Here is a 20,883-nt window from a genome sequence, read left to right as displayed (position 1 = left end):
TCCGATTCTGTTGCTAGCAGTCACTTGGCCAAGTTCTAGTCACATTGCTATGTGCAAGATAATACACAATAACAATCTTATTTATGTCGTCGGTCACTGCAGTTGTTTTTTTACGACATTTTCCTCCATCTCATATGCTCTAATCCTAAACTAAAGATATTAAGTTGAACAATGTGAAAAAAAGTTTCTTGCGTTCAACAATCAATAAAAACAGGCTTTTTTTTATGTTTTGTCCATTTTTTCTTGCATTCCTTTAATTTTGACGATAAGTCTTTGTTTTATAAACTGATAATGATTTTTCACATAATTTTCATGTTATTAACGAAGCCTCTCTTAGAGACAAAGGGTTTGCCAAGTCGTTGAAATAAAACGGTCACGGAAATCTATCTATCTTATAATATCTTGTTATTTATCTGCATAATAATGTATACAATATCAGAAGAATAGCATGATATACCTTGAAACGAAGCAGATTAAAGCTCTGAAATTACTTTAATACAATAAATATAGTAGATAATAGACTTGTGACTCCCATTCGGGAACCAATCTTGTTTCCATGGTCCTTGTGCATCATTAGTTCAAAAACGTGTGGCATTGATGATAAAACTACAACTCAATGTTGGAAATGCTGACGGATGGTTATGCACATGCATTACTGTCATAAAATATCGGAATCACGTGTCACGATTACAATGTAAAGTTAGCTTTGTTATTTTAATTATACCCCTTGACATGTGATTCTGGTGACCTTCAGCATACAAGGTAATTGCACGTGCCCAGTTATTCTCACCTCAAATGTTGTGTTATATACACCATTATAAAAGATCTATTCATACTATCACTCTTGAGTAAGATGCTGCTTCGATATCGGTACATCTCAAAAATTATTGTATCGAAGGCAAATCGGACTTGTATCGATAGTGTGTATGCTTATTTGACTACCTTCACTTTATTTTTGATGATTTTTATTCCTGATGAATACCACACGATCATAGGTAAGAGTAGACTAATTATATGTCCTTAAAGACTATTTTTTCTAATAATGCGCGGCCAAAAAAAAAAATCTTTGAATGGGTGACGAAAAAAGATATTTCTATTACGTTTTTCTGAAGAGTAAACTGAAATAGAAATGTACTATGCGAAATATTTGAAGCAGTCTGTCAAAACAGAATATGAAGGTGTAGGTATAACTTTAAACTGTAGAAAAGGATTTAACAGCGCAGCCGGTGGGAATAAGAAGACGGTGCAAACCAAAGCTGACGTAGATACACGGGGTAACAGGATGCTGAGAAGGTCGGTGTTGTCAACTGAAAATCCAAGCAAGGGACAGAGAAGAATGGCACAGAAAACTGAACAAGGTCGATACTCTTTAATAAGGGCAACGTGATGATGATAAAAAGTGGTATCATCATCAAGGTGCCCTTATAAAAATGTAATGGCAAACCGAAGTAGAAGTGGCTTAAAACGTCCATGAAAACAAACATAAACATACCGGATCGTAAACACATCACAGTACTGATGCAAAATAACGCCTTTAAGTATTATTATTTATTGCTGTTTCATAAGTCTAGCAGATAACACAAAAATCTGGACACCAGTTTCTGTCTGGACTTCTTCTCCCCACTATTGTATTATCTTGTACATTCTTTTTTAAAATGCATTATATTTTCAATATTTTTCATCCTTCCAATATATCATTGACCTTAAAATATTTAAAGCCTACATACAAATACCAAAACAACCGAAATAAAAGGAATGCTTTTAAATATTGTAACAATACCAAGATCATCATCTATTATGGTCAAGTCTTGACCTTGTATCGGAGATTTTTGTACCCGCTGAGAGTAAACGGATTCTGCATATGTTGCGAAAGTATTACGTCTCGGAGAGACTCATATGAATTCGCCGGTTCAGATTCCAATAATTCCTTTCCTTCTGCGATTCTAAATATCGTAGTTTATAATTATATTTTATACACAGCGTTAGCGTACAAGTTTATCAATGCGAGCACTTTACGTGGTAAAGCAATCTCAACTATTCATACTCGAAAAATATTCATTATATACTCATATTAATATTTATATTTTATTTTCGATTATGCTTTTCGGAGGTTCTAGAGCTTGTTTACGTATTTTCTCGTGGCACGCTTGTTGAAAAGCTTTAATGGAATATTCGCATGATCTTTTACGTCATTCATTCATGTGAATCACATCGATAACATTGTATAACATTGTAATCAATACAATGTTGTTTTAGCGAGACCATAAAAGCTCCAATGTTTATGATCTATAGTAGCGGCAGCATTGAAAAGGTATTACAAAAGATGCCGACTGGAATGAACGAATTATTTTCAAGAGAGTCTACAGGTCGTTGGAAAATCTTAGATAAGGAATTTTCAAAGGAATTAGTTACAAAAATGTTTGAACATTACATATTAAGAAACTAAAAAAAGAAGAAGTCACAGTAGGCGGTATAGTAGACTAGTGTAAAGCTTTATTATGTTTTATGTACACTGGGCTGCAGAATTAACCGGACATTCAGATTTTTTTCTTTTTTGTTGGGTGTTTACATCAAAACTTGTTTAATTTGTTTGAATTGTATTTTATGGCTTATTAGCGACAACGTTTTTTTCTTGTTTGAGTCTGTTTACGATGTTTTGTGCGAACAACCACATTTTTACACATACTGTGGAATACTGGCTTAGTATTAATTTAAGTTTATTGCCGTACTGTACCTGATTATAAGTTCGGCTGTAGGTTTTTGTATTGTCTCCTGCTTAAAACTTGCATTAAAAAAATTATGTCACAAGAAGAAGTAGCACAAACTGTTGCTTTACGTTACAGGATGATGGGCGGAGCATTCGTTATATCGCAAATTCTTTAGGAATTTCTCGAAGTACAGTGTTTGATGAAATACAAAGATTTCGGGAAACAGAACAATACATCAGGAGGCCAAGTCAAGGTGGACGAAGAACCACAAGTCAAGTTGAAGATCGCTTTCTTAGGTTACACGATCGTACATTATTAGCACCAGTACTTGTTCATCGATTAAATGATGTCCATAGAAACACAGTTTATACCGTTCGAAAACGCTTAAATGAACATCTTAATGGGGGTGTTGACGATTGGAGTGCTGTGCTTTTCACGGATGAATCAAGATTTAACAGATACTCTGATGGAGAAGAGCTGGTGAACGTTATCAGCAATGTTGTTTTACTCCGAGAGTTCAATTTGGCGGAGCTGGTATAACATTGTGAGCAGGCGTTTCTCTAGAAGCTCATACAGAACTTGTTACAATTCAAGGGGGCAATTTGGACGCTCAACGGTATATTTAGCAATGTTTGGAAGATTATGTAGTGCCATTTGGCCCATTTGTTGGAGAAAACTTTCGTCTGATGCAAGATAATGCTTGTCCGCACATCGCAAGAATAACACGGGATTACTTGGATGAAGTTGGGATTCGTTTATTACCATGCCCCCTAAAGAGTGCAGACTTAAATCCAATACAGCAATCATGGAATATTCTGGGACGACGTATTCGACGTAACCATGGTGAGTTTGAAACCATGAATGATTTGGAGCAAGCAGTTCGTGACGAATGGGAGTAAATCCCTCAAGCGGACTTTGCTGCCTTAATCCGAAGTATGCTTGATCTTTTTTTTTGCTTTCTTGCTTTTTTATAAAAAATGTTTATATTTAAAAAAAAATTTGTTTCTTTACAGATTTTCAAATTTTTTTAATTGTTTTTTCTGTGTAACATTCTTGAGTTGTATTAAATTCGACTTTTAAATTTTGTTTATTAATAAATACTTAATTGGGAACATCTTAAACTCTTTAAGATGTTATAACTTCTCATAAATTATTGTTTGCTCCTAACGCCACCTGGTAACGTATTAACAAAGCGTGCATTGATTACTTGTGATAGACCTGTCAAATTCAGACCAAATATTCACATTAACAATTTCACCTTAACCCTTTATAGGTTATTGGTACATATTTGTACCACTTGTTGTTACCCGTAACTGAATACTCGTTCGGAAACCGGAGTTCGTATAGGTCATATAGTTGTTAATAACCGGAGATTAAAGGTCATTCAATATTTGTTATGAATGAATTTTGATAGTATATCCTGTCCAAAAAATAAATCATCAGTGTTACATTTGTCGTTGGAAAATCGTTTTTTATCTGAAAAATGTTTTGACATAGGTAGTTGCCAAGTCTAACTTTAAAAATTAGGTAATCATTTTAATGTAGGTACAATGTCCAATAATCTTGGCAAAAACTACACTGTTCTTTCGACGTTGTATTTTTGTTTCTAATATTCTTTGATATCTGTACATTTTTATGACTTGTTTTTTTGTAGAAAAAATATTCTTTTATACTCGATTTGGAAGTGCTTGATAGCACAATTTTTATGCAAAAGATTACAATGGTCTTTTTTCGGAACTTTTCAAAACAGAAACATTATAAAGATCAATACCTTCTTATCTTAGTTTTGTACAATAATTTATAAAAATAATATGACTATATAGGGAAATATTGCGGTATATTCGAATATAATACAACATAAAAGACAAATGAGCAAGCCCTTAGGGTTTAAGCCAGATATGCACGTCTCAGTGGTGGAGAAGATGAAAATTTTGCTAGGGTTTGCTTTCTGTTGACATTTTCAGTGCTTCTGTGATGGTTCCCTGCTTTCTTTGTTTAAAAAGTCTATAAATGGTTGCTTTCCAAACTCTTGTCATGGTTAACTTAGATCAGTACTAGTATTGTACATTTAATGCTACAGTGTTCAAATGCACTGTTAAGTAACACTTCAATTTAAAATGAGTAAAATTAAAAGAAAATATCTAGCATAACTCATTAAATGTGCTAATTGGATGCGTTTACGTTAAAACTGGAGATGCGCACGCTCCGATATCTCGTTTTGATCTCTGCGTTCCCTCGATATGGCAAAACTCTCTGACAAATCTTCTTAGGTGGCCCGGGGGTTAGTGGGACAAGTGCAACATTATAAATCAACGCTAAATAAATTAGTGCTTTTATCAACTTTAATTTTGTGTGTTTTATGTTCAGCAGTGGACGTCCGAAAGTTAAATAGTTAAATTTACCTACCAAACACAATACGACACGTGACACATCGCATCTGTTAGACTCCCCTGCCTTTCTTATCTTCACAGATAAGAAAGAAGAAAAAACTGATACAGAGCTGAGGTTAGACCCCTCTGCCTTCCCCATTTGACCACGTTACAGCCCTAATACAGAGCTGGTGTTAGACTCCCCTGCCTTCTCTATTGGGTCATGTTAGACCCCCTTGCCGCCTCATCTTTGCTATGATCCATCTTACTTTGTTCTATATGACTTCTAAGATCAGTCGAATCGTTAAGGTTAGGTTAATTGCCTTGGTAATCGATTTTTTGATAGCCGAAAAACAAGATGAATTGACCGACGGAAATGAAGACGATTTGACAAACGGAAAATAAGACTAATTGTCAGACGGAAAGAAGAAGAATTAATAATTGACACGACAGCTGACGTCGTAGCCGCCATCTTGTCACGTCACATTGTCTGTCCAATCGACACATACTCTGCTGTTATGATTGTTTTTTCAAATTGTTACCAGTTTCATCATATGTGTTCTTGTAATACTAAAAGTTTTATATTATACATCTCTCTGTCGCATTCTCCTTCGTTGGTTATGAGAGATTCCAGGTATATCAAAGTGTTTACTACTTCGAAGCCCACAATCTCTTTAACGTGTTGAGTATTGTTCTGTACTCTGTCTACTATCATGATTTTTATCTTACTCCAATTTAACTGTAGCCCATACTCTTGCTTTTTTCCTCTAGGCGTATCATTGTTTTCCTTTTCTTCTTGTTTGGAAGCGATTATTAATGTGTCATCGACATATCTCTGGTTACTGATTTTCTGACCTCCAACCGATATTCCACCCTTCCATCTGGCTAGTGCCTTTCTCTGATCTATTCGCTGTAGATATTAAATGGAGAGATTATGCAGACCTTCCTGATACCGACTTCTTCTTTTTATATAGATATGACTGTCTGTTTTTCAATGTGCCTCCAGTAAGTTATCGTTCCATCGTTCTCGTGGTCTTCCTACTTATCGTCTTCCTATTGGAGAACCGTCTCTTGCTGTCTTTACTACTCTATTTGTTGTCATTCGGCTTACATGATCGTTCCATTCTACTCTTCTATTTCTTACCCAGTTCTTGATGTTCTCCACCTTGCATCTACGTCGTATATCTGTACTTCTAGCTCTCTTCTATAGTGTCTTACCATCAATTTTTCTAAGTGTTTTCATCTCTGCTGTTTCTAACATCCTTTTTGTCCTCTCTGTGTCAGGTCTTGTTTCTGTCGCGTATGTCATTATTGGTCTGATGACTGTTTTGTAAATTCTGCCTTTCGTTTCTTTCCCGATATTTTTATTTCTCCATATTGTTTCATTCAGGCAGATTGCGGCTCGGTTTGCTCTATTCTTTTAATCTTCCACTTCCGTTCTTCTGTTCTGTAGAATTGGAGAGAGTATGCAGCCCTGCCTGATACCGGCTTCTGTTTTGAAATTGTCGCAATGTGTGTTGTTAATTTTTACAAAAAATGATATTTTAATGTTCTTTGTAGTAGGTATTTTCCTTCGTATTTCTTCATTCTTTCTTCTAATATGATTTTGTGTTCAACATAACATTACCCAACCAACACCATCTCTCCCATTATTTTATTTGCTAATAATTTTTCTTATATGTTCTTTTAATATTACTTGCTAAATGCTCTTGCTACAAAGCAAATATTTTATTCATATTAGATGATAAAAAAAACTCGTCCGGAAAATTGTAAAGCCGGTTAGACCTCCTTTTTTTTACTAGTGTTTATTACAACTATTAAAATAAATCACAGTAGACAAATAACGAAAAATAGATACATAATAAAAAGATCAGTTTTTGTGGCTGTAAGGTTTTTTATCACAAATATAACAATCACTTTATTACGAGTATATTTGCCAAATATTTACCTTATTGATTGATTTCCGAGAAACGTCACCTATTGACGCAAACACTTATTATAAAATACTATTATACATTATAATAAAAAAGTTCGCAAGATAATGGTATTCAATGGGATGGTAGTAGAAATAAGTATTGGAATTTAACTACAAAAAAAAACATACAAACAAGGAAATAAAATTTGGCATGTATTCAGTTTCGGAATCAAACGTCGCTCCATGGTTTCAAGTCTAAGGGGCGTGTTTCCTTTTTTTTATATCTTGCAACCGACTACAGCACAATAGTATGAACTAATAAATCATAAACTAAAAGTGAACCTTTCGTAATGAACGCTGAACTTGTATTTATAACTGTGATAGCTATTTTTCTGAACACATGGGAAGGTCGTTACTTGTAGAATTTGATTTATGTTCACTAATAATATTGTTTTGCATTTCATACCATCGCACACCCATAAAATCAATCTATAGTGTTAATAGATCAATGTAATTACATACGTTTCCATATAAGCAATAATTCTGTTAATTTATTATTATTCTCGTGAACAGCATTTATTAACACTTTAATTTGTTGTCTTAAAAGGATTTTTATGTACTTACATATATGTAAGTACATAATTCAATCTTTCATCCTATATGTAAAGGTTAATTTATTTATTAATATAGTCTACCTTTGGGTCAACAAACTGTGTCCTACATTACTTACAATATCGTCCTTGAAATTGCCATTCTAAAGCCTCCTAACTATCTATTTTCCGATGCTTTTAATCTAAAACTTTTTTCATTTAAGTTTTTCAATATCCAGTTCACAAATCATATCTTTTCTGTCTGATTTGTGTCATTTGTCTGATCAAAAAGGTATTATGTGTAGTATGTTGCATCAACACTGTGATCCTTTGATAAAAAATGTCTTTGGAATACAAAATACGCTACTCAAACCTATAAACCGTGGTTAAACTGTCATTAATTTCTCTGCTGTAGGGTCACAGACTTCTCTTTTATGAACTATTATTTTGATTCAGATGTAAAGAGATATCACAAACATGACAAATATGTTCTTCATTCCTTTGTGATCAACATCCAGCAAAAGCGGCACGCATATTTCGCAACCATTCCTCATACTGAGTTGTTTATGGAACCTGTGTCATACTCGATTGTCTGGGACACGTACAGCCTTTACAGCTGCTATCCTTAATTATCTTAAACGAATAATGTGCAAGACATACACTCCATACCACATACCATTTTAACTGCTGTTCATTTCGCGGCTCTTCAATAATTTGGAGATCGTTATTTTAAACTAAACTCGAAATTCAACTAGAATTGTCAGGTTATCGTTTCAAAAGCATAGATTGCGGAGAGCTTTGCGACCAGAATCGTCTGCAATTCAATGTCAATCGTGTAAATTTATAATAATCAGGAAAATTATTGAAAGAATTCATCCATGAGAAGAATTATGCAACGTATTTCTGTTCTACTTTACAATCTTTAATGGCAATATTTGCAATATTAAAGTTATTCTCTTTTTTTTTTCTTTGGCCTCATCAGTCTTTCGCCGCTCTTCACCAATTTTTTTAGGACTTGGACAATCTTATTCACTTTTTTTCTATAGTTGATTATAATAGTTATAACGAATCTGATTTGAACTTTATTTTAATTAACGTAATTACAGTATAACGAGCTTGGTAAAAATAATCTAAGCTCGCCATCCTTGTCAAGCCCGTAGCGTTTCGGCTAGCTCTCTTACCCTTATTGAACTAAAACTATTTGCAGCCACTTTTTGACTGATAACCTGTTATCACACCTTTACAAACTACTAACCCGAATAATAACAAATAGATTGACAGCTAAGCTAGATGCATACCAACCGGTGGAACAAGCAGGCTTTCGTAAGGGTTTTAGCACTATCGATCACTTGCAAACAATCCGGACAGTTATTGAAAAAACAATAGAGTACAACATACCACTACATCTGGCATTTGTCGATTATCACAAAGCATTCGACAGTATCGAGAAATGGGCTTTCTTAACAGCATTGGACGACGCCAGAGTAGATTCAAGATATGCTGCCCTCCTTAAGAATATATACGATGATGCTACTTTTCACGTAAAAATAGATGATGATCTGGAAACTATGAAAATAGACCTTGGCAAAGGCGTGAGACAGGGTGACACCATCTCACCCAAGTTATTTACTTTGGCATTAGAAAATGTCTTCAAAAAACTAAATTGGGTCGAAAAGGGATTAAAAATAGATGGAGTATATCTTAACCATTTGCGTTTCGCAGACGACATAGTACTAATAAGCACAGATATCCATGAACTAAAATCAATGCTACAAGATTTAAATCACAAATCGAATCAAATAGGATTAAAAATGAATCTCGACAAAACAAAGATATTAAGCAACAGCCTAGAAAACATCACGATAGATAACATCAATGTAGAAAAGGTAGAACAATATATATATCTAGGACATGCAATTAAAAACGAAAAGGAAAATCAAACCCTAGAAATTAAAAGAAGGACACAATTATCATGGGCTGCTTTTGGGAAGTTGAGCTTCATTTTAAAAGACAGAAAAATCCCAATACACTTAAAACGAAAAACCTATGACACTTGTATACTACCAGTTGCAACTTATGGATTAGAAACTATGGCAATAACAAGAAAAATGGCAGAACAATTAAGAGTAACTCAACGGGCCATGGAGAGGGCCATGTTAAATATAAGCCTCAGAGACAAAATTCCTAACACCGAAATACGTCGAAGAACTAAAGTAACCGACATCATGGAAAAAATAGCGACATTGAGATGGCAATGGGTAGCACATGTAGCAAGACAAGACACCAACAGATGGTCTCATAAAGTGACATTCTGGAGACCTCGAGAAACAAAAAGAAGCGTGGGAAGACCCAAAAAGAGATGGATAGACGATATAACAGCTGTAGCTGGAAAACAATGGATGAGAATTGCAAAAGATAGGGAAGCGTGGAAACAATTGGAGGAGGCCTATGTCCAACAATGGATGAATGAAGGCTGAAGAAGAAGAAGAACCTGTTATCAATGTATTCTTCTATTCTTAAATGTATGTACAAATGTGAGTGATTAACTACGTTATAAATGTAGTAATTTTGCAGTGGGATCTCGTATTATAATTCAAATAATTATAACATAATGTATAACAATGTATTCCATACATTGATGTGCATTACTGAAAAGGGAATTTAAAAATGCTCTTTAGTTTGGTGCTGAGAGTAATTCGTAAATGTAATTTTTTGCGTTGATTATACAATGTTTACATGGTGCCAGATGAAAAAAATTAGATACGATATTTTAAATATTTACATTATTAAAAAAATTATCTTAAAAATTACAGACTTTGACAAGAGTTTGTTTCTTTAACCCAGTTGATTATTTTAGCAGTTCCGGAAGTTGATACTGATATTATTTAAGAAAACCGAAAAACGATTTGGGTTTCAGGATTTTACTAAAAATGTGGTTTTAAATTTCGGGTATACACACATGAATTACATACAAGTGAATTTGGAGAAATTCTATGATAATACAAATACATCGCACCTTCCCACCCTTTCTCAATGATTTCACAACTTTGTTTATAAAAAAATATAAACATACAAATTTTATATTCTTTTCCGACAAACCAAAACCATATTTATTATCATATCAAATTTGCTGCATATTTTCAAAACTTGGTATTTCCTCTGTCGATCGTGATAATTAATGTGTGTTGATAGCAATGGAAGGTACTCAGGAAACGTTCATTGATACAGATAATATTAAACGAATTACCATGAAAATTACAACTAATTATTCGTGTTATAGAAAATGGACTATCGGTTTCTCACTACAAAAACTGACTCAATGACACCGGTAGTAACATTGGAATTTATATATCGTTAATAATATAAACAAATGCTGTGTCCGTCAATCTTATCTTCTTTTGGATTTCTTGTTCTTTCACTTTAATTTCACACCAATTAAAACTTTTTAAGTTGTTCATTGGTATTGTAACGAGAAATCAAAAAATAAATTTGTTATTAGAGCAAGGCCCTCATTTTCACGCAAGAAATTTATAACACAACCCAACTTATTAACAATTTTAAAGAAAATAAAGTGCAAGTCCTTTCAGTTACTTCTGTAATACAGGGGATCTATTTGTCAGGTATGTAATAAAACTCAAATCAAGGTTGTTCGAAGTTAAACTTTAAACGATTTGCCTGGGTATGGTCTGATTTAAGTATTTTCAAAATGAGAGAATGAAATTATGAAGGGCATATAAAAGGAGCGGTAATTGCTAACCTAACCTAACACACACACTGAAAAAATTTCGTACAAAATTAATAAGGTAGCAGATCAAATTAATATAGAAAGTGTACTTATTTGGCCAAAAAGTTGTTAATGTCAGTAGTAATAAAATGAGAAATATGTGAATGCTTTGATCTCAATTGAACCGCTTACCATTTCTGAAATCAAGTGCATAAAAGTTCATATACTGTCACAAAATACTCTTCATCAAAGAGCATGTATTTTTCCCTTTTATATTTGGATGTGGATACAAAATGTGAAGACATAATTGCAATGTTAGAGTGACATATTATTCTCACTGCTTCTAAGAGAAAAAATAACTCATTCTAGAGACGTAGAATATCGAAAGAATTGAGCTTTGTGGGGCTGTTTTCTTGTTATCGAGTCCTAGGTGACTTGGTATGCTGGAGTATTTAACTAAACAAGAAATTGTAACTGAACAAGAATAATTTGTTAGTTAATAAACTTGAAATGAAATTTTAAATAAAACTATAATATTTATTGAAAATATCGGTTTTGTTGGATTAAATGTAAGTTATCTCTTCTCTGCAATCCAGTAAAAATATTGGGCACCATTTGTGCGAATACAGATACTAGCCATTATCTTTCAAGTCTGTATCGGACAACATTCCGTAAGTTTTGTTTTTAGCTCTGTGTTGATTGAACACCGTTGATTTATTTAACAATAAAACACTGAAAACTTTTGTTTTTAACACTTCCACAACATTTATTATAGTTTATTATCACTACAGCGGTTTCGACTGAGTGTTTCGGCCTTTCTCAAGTGATGTATCTTTACTATGCGTCTACACTTTATAGTCTTTAACTGAATAAGTTGAGGAGGAGAGAGCTGTTTGTCTCAAGTTGGTCATTCAAAATTATATTTTTATTTTTTAATTTATTATTTTCCATAGATTCTAATAAAGATAGCTTAGGGTCTTTATTTTGAATGTGAAGAATTTAAAATTGTTTATTAAAAGAATAATTATGATCTAGAAGGTATACGTAGAATTTGTTGTTCTATTATTGAAAGCCTTTTTTGTTCTGCTATTCGTTTGGTACAGGTTCTACCCGTTTGACCGATGTAAGTTTTTGGGCAGTCGCCACATGTAAGTTTGTAAAGTGTCCGTGAAAGTGTTGAAAACAAAAGTTTTCAGACTTATGTTGTTAAAATAAAATGAACTTCCATTAAGTGACGAATCCATCACAGTTGATTTAATTTAGTCTTAAAAAACCTTGAAAAATATGTTTATCTTAATTATGATATTTTTCGATCACTCGTCTGTCATTGGATATACTATAAACATACAGGATTCAACAGTTATATTAATTTTTTCAGCAATACTTAATGAGGCATTTTTATTGCAGGAATTCCTAAAGAAAGAATTCAGCGCAGAAAATATCTACTTCTGGATAGCCTGCGAACGTTTCAAAGTATTAGCCTCAGAAAATGACAGAAGAAACGAAGCCCAAAGAATATACCGTCAGCATTTGTGCGGAGGTGCAACGGAAGCGGTTAATGTGGACGCGCAGGCGCGTCAGAGCGTCGAGAGGAATCTGCATTCGGCCGATCTGGATCTATTTGCGCAGGCGCAGAAACAGATCTTCAATTTAATGAAGTTCGACAGTTATCCGAGATTCTTACGATCGGATATCTATAGGAAGTGTTTGTCCGGGGAAGAGGACAAAATTCAGATAGATGTTAGGTGAGTGTGCTACTTTTTTAAAATTAAATTCTTAAAGCCGTTTTTATGAATCCATTACGGACTATGTTGTTAAAAAATTGTACTGTAATTTTAGTCCTTTCACCTTTTTACATTTAGGATATAGGAAGTTTTCACTCATCCACTTTTTAGGCTTATTCTGCAACCAATATCGACACCTACAAAGCTGAAGAAGTCAGTTAGTAATGCCGAAGACAGAAGAAGGAAATCGCTTTTGCCATGGCACAGGAAAAACCGTTCAAAATCCAAAGATCGGGGAGAGAGTGAGTACAACAAACGAGGAAGTGATCTAAACTCCGGGGATTTGAAGAATAACGACCCATCTGAAGTACATTCCAGTGGATCATCCCTAACGTCATTGGATATTGCTGTATCATCTCAGGTAGTTACTAATTTAACAATAAGGACTTGCACTCCCTTCTTTTTTTAACAAATGTTCGTGTTTGCCTGCTATATATGTATTTTACGACAGTGTTATTTCATCTTATCTAATATAAACTATTGTCTTTCCTTGTAGGATCTGATAAAAGCACAAGCTAGTCAAGAAGAGTTGTCTTCAAATGTAGCTAGAACGGCATTGTGTAGAGTTCTTCTGAGCAACGGAAGTACCACCGTCGTCCAAATTAAACAATCTGAAACCATTCAAGGTTTAGTGACGAGATTATTGGAGAAAAGAGGTCTGAAGTATTCTTCCTTTGAGGTGTATGCTGACAAGCATTTGAAGGTAAGTGTTTACAATTCTTACACAAAGTACTACATAATCAATAAATGGCTATATCAAACTTATTCGATATATATCGAGAAGGCACTTTGTTTTCGAAAAACGTTTTCGTCATACCGACCATATAGAGACATCTATATCAAAAGTAAAATGCTATTTAGTTCATCTTGATAAGCGCAATGGTTTCGCGCAAATCTTGATAAGCGCAAATACGAGTGACATTTAGTTGAAAAAACGTGGTATCGATAAAAGACTATCAAAGTAAACAACTGCCGCCACCCGGTTCGCTTGAATAGCCGGATTAACCGCTTGGCGCGCTCCTCTCTCCCCTCTTCTCTACCTACTTCATGGTCCGCAGATCCTCTGGACTGATTCTATACTATTTCTAAGAGTATTTTCTATAACCACCAAAATATCCACATTTTTGTCATTGATTTATCTTTTAACAACTTACTTTTGATATCTGGTCTGCACTAGAAGATTTCTAGGATTTCATCCATCTTATTGCATGAATAACCCCTACATTATACAGTTCATAGAGGAATTTGCTTATCTCCAAGGGTATTTAAACCATACATAGACTAACAGAAAAAGTAAACACCAAAAATGTGAATGTACAAAACGATAACAAGGATTATGCTGATCTAAGAATCTATGAAGGTTAAATAAGAAAAATAAAGCCAACAAAGTGCAAGAGATAGCTCTGTTGAACGGTTGTCAAAAGAGCAGGCTCATGACGCTGGATAAACAGGAAAGAGGCGAAAACTTCGAAGATCGTTTAGAGATGAAGTAGACGAGGCAATAGAAAGAAGGAACCTACAAGATGGATGATAGCAGGATAGAAAAAGCTGAATAGAACGGTTCAGAGAAGAAATACATTAAGAAAAATAGTAGTATTATGAAAAGATGGGGGCACCAAATTACTGCCCAACATCTCATAGGAAACTTTTCATATAGGAATAAGAAGAAAGCTTCTTCAATTTTAGCAAATTAATCCCTTTTTGCGTATAACCGACTTTATTTTTGATCAATCATTCTATGCAGGCTTGCCTCGCGATATTGTGTACTAGTTCTCACTCACTAGACTCTGATATTTAAGTGAGAAAAATTTGATATTTTTAAACTGTAAAACCGAAATTCGGGGGAATAACTTGGTGTTCAATGGAATTCCCCAAAATTGACTTCTTCACTAAATAAAAAATAGCTATCATGATATAGTTTTAGTTTTTTAATGTTTATGTACTAAAACAACTATTTTTTCTAGTGTGTTGACGTAGAAGACTCATCAATGACGTTGGCGGGATGCGAAGTGACCGTCGAACAGCGAGTGGTCTTTAAACTTGACCTGCCAAATAGGAAAATGATCAGCATCAGATCCAAATACACAAAAATCATCACCGATGTGCTAAGGCCAAGTTTGCACAAATACCAATACAATCTGGACCAGATGGTTGTTCTGAATGGAAATACTCCTATAGATTTACATCAGCCGGTGACTACCATCGATGGGTTTAGGCTAAAAGTGCAGTATAAAGAAGGTAAGAGCTTTTTACTATGAAAATGTGTATAATAGAAATAATCATAGTGAAACTAAAATAAAAGTTTGAATTAGACTCAAAAAGCTATTAAAAATCATACTTCTTTGTGTAGACATTTATTTTCCTAGTGACGAAATTCCACAGTAGTTTTCAGTAAGACATTTATATGTAATAAGGGAAAATTATGTGTTTTGCTTCTTCTTTTATTAAATTTTGGCTAGCATCTTTAACGAAACAGTTACATTTTTGATAAACCTTAGTAGAAAGACATTATGGCGTCGTAGTAATGTTAGACAGAATAAAAGTCAGCTGTCATTGTCAAAACATAACCTAACAATTTTTGAGATGATATTTAGCACTAAATTTCTATGAGATAATAAAATAATATTAGTTCTAAGAACTATTTTTATAAAAATATGAATAAGGAAATAAAATTGAAAATATAACAAAAGCGAATTATACAATATTGATGGTGTAACTTCAATTTCAAATGGCAATTAAGTTCAGCCAATCACAACCAAGCAGTTTCTACTTTTTGAACAATTCATAATGACTTTATCGGTCTTCCAAGCCATCTTGTCAAGAATTACTTGCTGGGTTCCCTCCATACATAATTAAAGCCGGGAATTAAATATTTTATAGATATTTAATCTGTCTATTCTTAGAATTCTTCCTTCTAGTATTCTACTATTTCCCCATTTCTAAATCATCTGCTGCATTATCTGTTATGTTATCGTTTTTTTGTTAGTTTTTTACTAGACAGTTGGTATTGAGTTCAGTGAATAAACTATAACTAAAAAAAATACAATTTTATATACAATAGTCTTAAGTGTCTACATAAAAGAACTGTCTTTATCATATTTTAAAGAAAATTCCCTGTATCATATTTTCAGTTACAAGTTACACCAAGTTATCTAGAAAATATATTTTCCTGTATATGGTTTCAAAGACTGTCTAATGTGGTTTTCTGGTTTTATCAAAACGGAAGTTCCAAGAAACCTCAAAACGACGATACTTTTGTATAAATTTCTAATCAACATAAATTATATGATATTAACAGAACACTAATGGAATTTTTTATCGATTTTTAGATTTCAGACAAGAAAATCCCAACGTTCCGATCAAAACTAACAAAGTAAAGTTGGAGGAAATCACAAACAAAGTTTATGAAGGTATTCTACAAGAAAAGTGCGAATCGCTCAGTTGCAAACTGACAAAATCCGATAGGGGATCAGTCAAGGTAATTAAAGCGTTAATAAATACAGTCGGTTCGATGGATTTTTGCACAAACATCATCATTCATTTATGTAGGAATTAAATTTAAAACATTTAAGTCAAACTTAATGTAATTTAAGAGTTTAGGTAAGAGGAAATGCCAATTTAAAGATAGATACTTACCCCAAGAAAGCCAACAATAATATAATAAATTACCCTTTTTACAACCCTTTTTGAAAAAAATATAAATTTAAGTAACGAAAATTGATTGACAGTTTAACTAATTGGTTTTGTAAACGTAATACAAGTGCACGTGTATATTTTCGTGACGCCCACCTCAGCATTTTACTATAGAGAGAAAAAAAGTAATACAACGCCAGTATAGAAGTTTCGCTTAAAAAATAATTGGTGAATAATGTCGTTATTGTGCAAAATTCCAACAACCAGACTGTATTAAAATATTTATTGATTTAGCAAAAGTTTTTGAGGAAATAATCTTCCAAACTAATGTCGAGTATATCTCTTGCTCGACATTAGCATTAGTACACATAAACATTGTTATCTTCTTCCATATACAAAAATTAACAAATCCATCGTTATTACCCGATCTAATAGATGGTTGAATCACCTCTTATATCTTCTGGGTTGGTAAAATCTACTCAGTAATATTATAGACCAAGCCAAATCTGTTTTGAGATGGATGTGAGAGGTGTCATTCAGATTTTTGCAGAAAAAGTTGTGTAGTAACTTAAGTAATAATAATTGACATCCTCCCTCTCAATTAGGTCGGAAATATGAATAAAAAAAACATCAAATTTTGTCTACTTTCTTTGCCAATAACTCTTAAAAGATTCATTTTGACGATGTTACCTTTTTTTATCTATGAGTAGATAGACTAGGAGAATCCGAGCACAGTCTGAGGAAATTGTGACCTCAATTAGGTACATGTAAAGTATCAGATCTGACGTCACAATTTCAGTAGATCTGGGGAAATTTTAAAGTGATATAAGCGATGTGTGTAAGAGTGAGACGAGCAATGAGATTTGTGTATGAGAGAGACCGCTAGTCGTCCTACAAGATCGAGGAAAAGAAAGTCACCCGTCAATTTGGAAAACCGCTAAACAACTTGGTTATAATAACAGCACACTATTTTAAAATAATCGTTTTTCGAGAACGATTTATATAATTTAGATCTCCAGGTCTAGTAGGCGAATGGCGAGAACGATTTGCGGAGTGGAAATCAAAACGTCAAATAATTATAAAATGTTAAATCATAGTGTGAACCTTTTTAGACAAACTTTTAGTGAGAAAAGACAGTTATTTATGCTTTTTAGTGTATAATATGCCGCCCTGTATAAAACAAATAACATAAATTTGCTTTGGAATATGGAGATAGTTTCAGTTATATACATACGCGAAAGAGGCGTCAGTCAAAAGGCTTGATGACCTTAAAGGCCTGTCAGTCGTACGACTTTAGTGCGCATCCTTTTAATTTATAGAGGGTACTAAAGTCAGAATTAAACATTTTACGTAGAAAGAGATTAAAAACAAGAGATACTTAAGTGTTTTACATCTCCCCTGATAGGCTTATATAATAAAGGAGAGCGCATTTTTCATCTGATTCTCCTCCTCCTCTTATCCTTTATCCTTCGTAAGATGTGGTGACGTTATGGTATGTGACGAATGGTTGCTATCCAATCTTCTCTCTCCTGGGCGCAGTGTGCTGCCTCAGATAGAGAGTAACCGGTAGCGCACTTTATTTGGTCTGACCATCGAAGTGGCGATCTTCCTCGAGTTCTCTTACCATCTACCTTGCCTTCAACCACCAAATCTGATTCTAATTTTATGACAATTAAATTAAACCTTTACAAAAAAAAATTATTAAATTTTCTGATAAATTAAAATGAATTTTGTTTTTCAGAGCGAAGACTGGGGCTCGGAGCACTCGTCGACTTTCATTGGAAAATTTCTGAGGAGGGATTCGGGTATCCACGAAAGAAAAAAGAAAATTCCGACTAGGTATAAAGAGGAAACTATGAGCGATCAAAGTCAAATGAAAAAACCGCTAATTGCCAAATTGAAATCTGGTGCCAACAAGTTCAATCTGGTGCCATCAAGTGAAAGTGACGGTAGGTAACTGTTAAACTGTTCTCAGCTCGTTGAAAGTGTTTAGGTTTTCATTTTTATTTTAAACAAGCTATACATAACTTGGACTATGGTATAAAAATTGAAAGAAAACTCATAAAATACAATCAGATACGCAGATAAAACGGTTATGACTTAAATGAACAGCAAGGCCTCTTAAATGCTATAGACACGATGTGACAAGAGATGGGACTGAACATTAACTGTCCTAAAACAAAATATGCGCTATTTAGCCACTTGCCATATCAAGTTAACGGTTACGGGTGGATGAAAAACCAATACAAGGAGTATCCGGTTTGAAATATTTTTGGAACGACGAGTCTTTGCCTCTCTTACGTAAGCGTCTGTTGGTTCCTCAAAACTGCAACTGATGCGGGAAAACTAATGTTGTATTCTGATTCAGCATCAAAAGTTTTATGGAGCAACATTATAAAACCGACAATCTCTCGGATTCCCAGAAAACTAGATGAAACATTAGAAAAGTTCCTGAATTAGTATAAAGGAAGATAATTCATATTCTCATTTGAATGGCCATTTTAATAATCTATATTTTCTTCTTATATAGTAGTCACTGGAAGGAAACAACAATAGTGTATTTGCCGCCTCATATTTTCTACCAATATACTGTTTGTTTCTTCACGTAGCCCAATTCAATTAAAAAATATATTATTGTGCTTTTTATGTTTTTATTGGATCTACAATTTCTTTTTGTTTGTTTCAGAACTGGTGGAAGGTTTGACAAGAGCCCAGCGTAGGATAGAGGACCAGCGAGGTACAGAGATCAATTTCGAATTACCGGATTTCCTCAAAGACAAAGAAAACGAGCACCTCCAAAAGCAGAGAAGAAGTGACTTGGAAGGAAGCACGGCGAAATTTTACCTAGGAGAAACCTCAGTACCTGCCTCACCCGACAAACTACCCGTCATATCGTCAGCTAAAAACATGAAACTTGAGCTGCAGTCGAACTACGAAAACAGGAACGTTTTGGTTGCCAATAAATACCAAGATTCAAGATACGATATTAAATCATCTCCTAGTAAGTCGGAAGGAGTCCAGCCGCCGACGTCGCCCGGTAAAAGTACAAACACTTCGGTCGACAGGACCGAACCGCCCCCATTACCGCCCAAGCCCAAAGTAGTGCCCATTAAGCCGCAGAATTGGGGTCAAGTGAACGGTTTCTATAAGAGCAAAGATATTCCTTCTACTGACAGGAAACAAGCGATGTTCCTGGAACAGTCATCTAGCAGCTTTGTGTGAAAGTGTTTTTTGTATATGAATGTTGTGCCGGCGAAACTGTTTTAACCTTTTTTAGCTTTAATTTTAATATTTATTGATACATTATTGTATTAGAGAAGTATTATATTTAATATTTAAATATATATATATTTTGTTAATAGTTATTTATTTTTAATAGCGCTAATAAAAATTTATATTGAAGAGATTTTCGTCTTTCTAATTTTTGTACTATCAACATTTTCGATGTAATGGTAATAAATCACATCAACAGTTAAAAAACTCGACGAGAGACTAAAAGAACTTTAAAAGATGAATGAACTAGAAAAACTGAGTTTGGTGAAACGAGAAAAAGAAGATTTCCAACTCGTTGGAAGAAATATGAGAAGGAAAAAAATATAAACGCAGAAGACAGAGTAGCAGGAGTGAGAGAAATAAGAAAGGGATGAAACTAGAGGGGAGAGAAGTGGGAGAAAAGGAAGAAATCTGATCTAGAAAAAACACAAGTAGAAGCAACAGAAATGATAGGAAGATAAAACCGAAAAGGGCGAAGAAAGAGAGAAACGGGAAACCAAGCGAGAGGGGGGAAATAAAGAAAGGAAAAAATAAAAAGCGACAAAAAATCAGAAGGATAGAACAGATAAAATAAGATGGGAGATTCTAAGGAAAGAAAACGTAAGAAAGGGAGAAAAAGGGGGAGCCAGCAGCTTAAACAGCGGATGCAGCGCCGACGATGAATGACAAAAACAGAAAATCTAGCAGGACAGAATGGACCAGTTCGGAAGAACTACAGGCACTCAACTACAAAGCAAGTTAGAGTGCCTCCAGAACAGCGTAGCGGCACTCTTAGAAACTCATAAGGAAGGTGCCAAATACAAGACTATCCATAAAGAGGTAGGTCGACATCCTGCGATATAGGATGTTCGAATATATCGACGAAGTTGAGGAGAATAAGAAGATAG

General features: G+C 34.1%; 1 protein-coding gene across 1 annotated transcript in view; it reads left to right on the top strand.

The window, feature by feature from the left end:
* The window catches only part of loco (regulator of G protein signaling family member locomotion defects), a 128,785-nt gene extending 108,656 nt beyond the window's left edge, over positions 1–20,129 (top strand). The window contains exons 5-11 of the mRNA XM_072535790.1: positions 12,714–13,051; positions 13,202–13,451; positions 13,587–13,793; positions 15,055–15,328; positions 16,420–16,568; positions 18,465–18,672; positions 19,410–20,129. Coding sequence (XP_072391891.1) covers positions 12,714–13,051; positions 13,202–13,451; positions 13,587–13,793; positions 15,055–15,328; positions 16,420–16,568; positions 18,465–18,672; positions 19,410–19,945 — 1,962 coding nt within the window. The 3' untranslated portion in view covers positions 19,946–20,129. The remainder of the gene's footprint in view (positions 1–12,713; positions 13,052–13,201; positions 13,452–13,586; positions 13,794–15,054; positions 15,329–16,419; positions 16,569–18,464; positions 18,673–19,409) is intronic.
* Positions 20,130–20,883: the final 754 nt, after the last annotated feature.

Source organism: Diabrotica undecimpunctata, chromosome 6, assembly GCF_040954645.1.
Source record: "Diabrotica undecimpunctata isolate CICGRU chromosome 6, icDiaUnde3, whole genome shotgun sequence".
Lineage (NCBI taxonomy): Eukaryota > Metazoa > Arthropoda > Insecta > Coleoptera > Chrysomelidae > Diabrotica > Diabrotica undecimpunctata.
The sequence above is the reverse complement of the archived record's forward strand: the minus strand, read 5'-3'. Positions and strand labels throughout refer to the sequence as shown.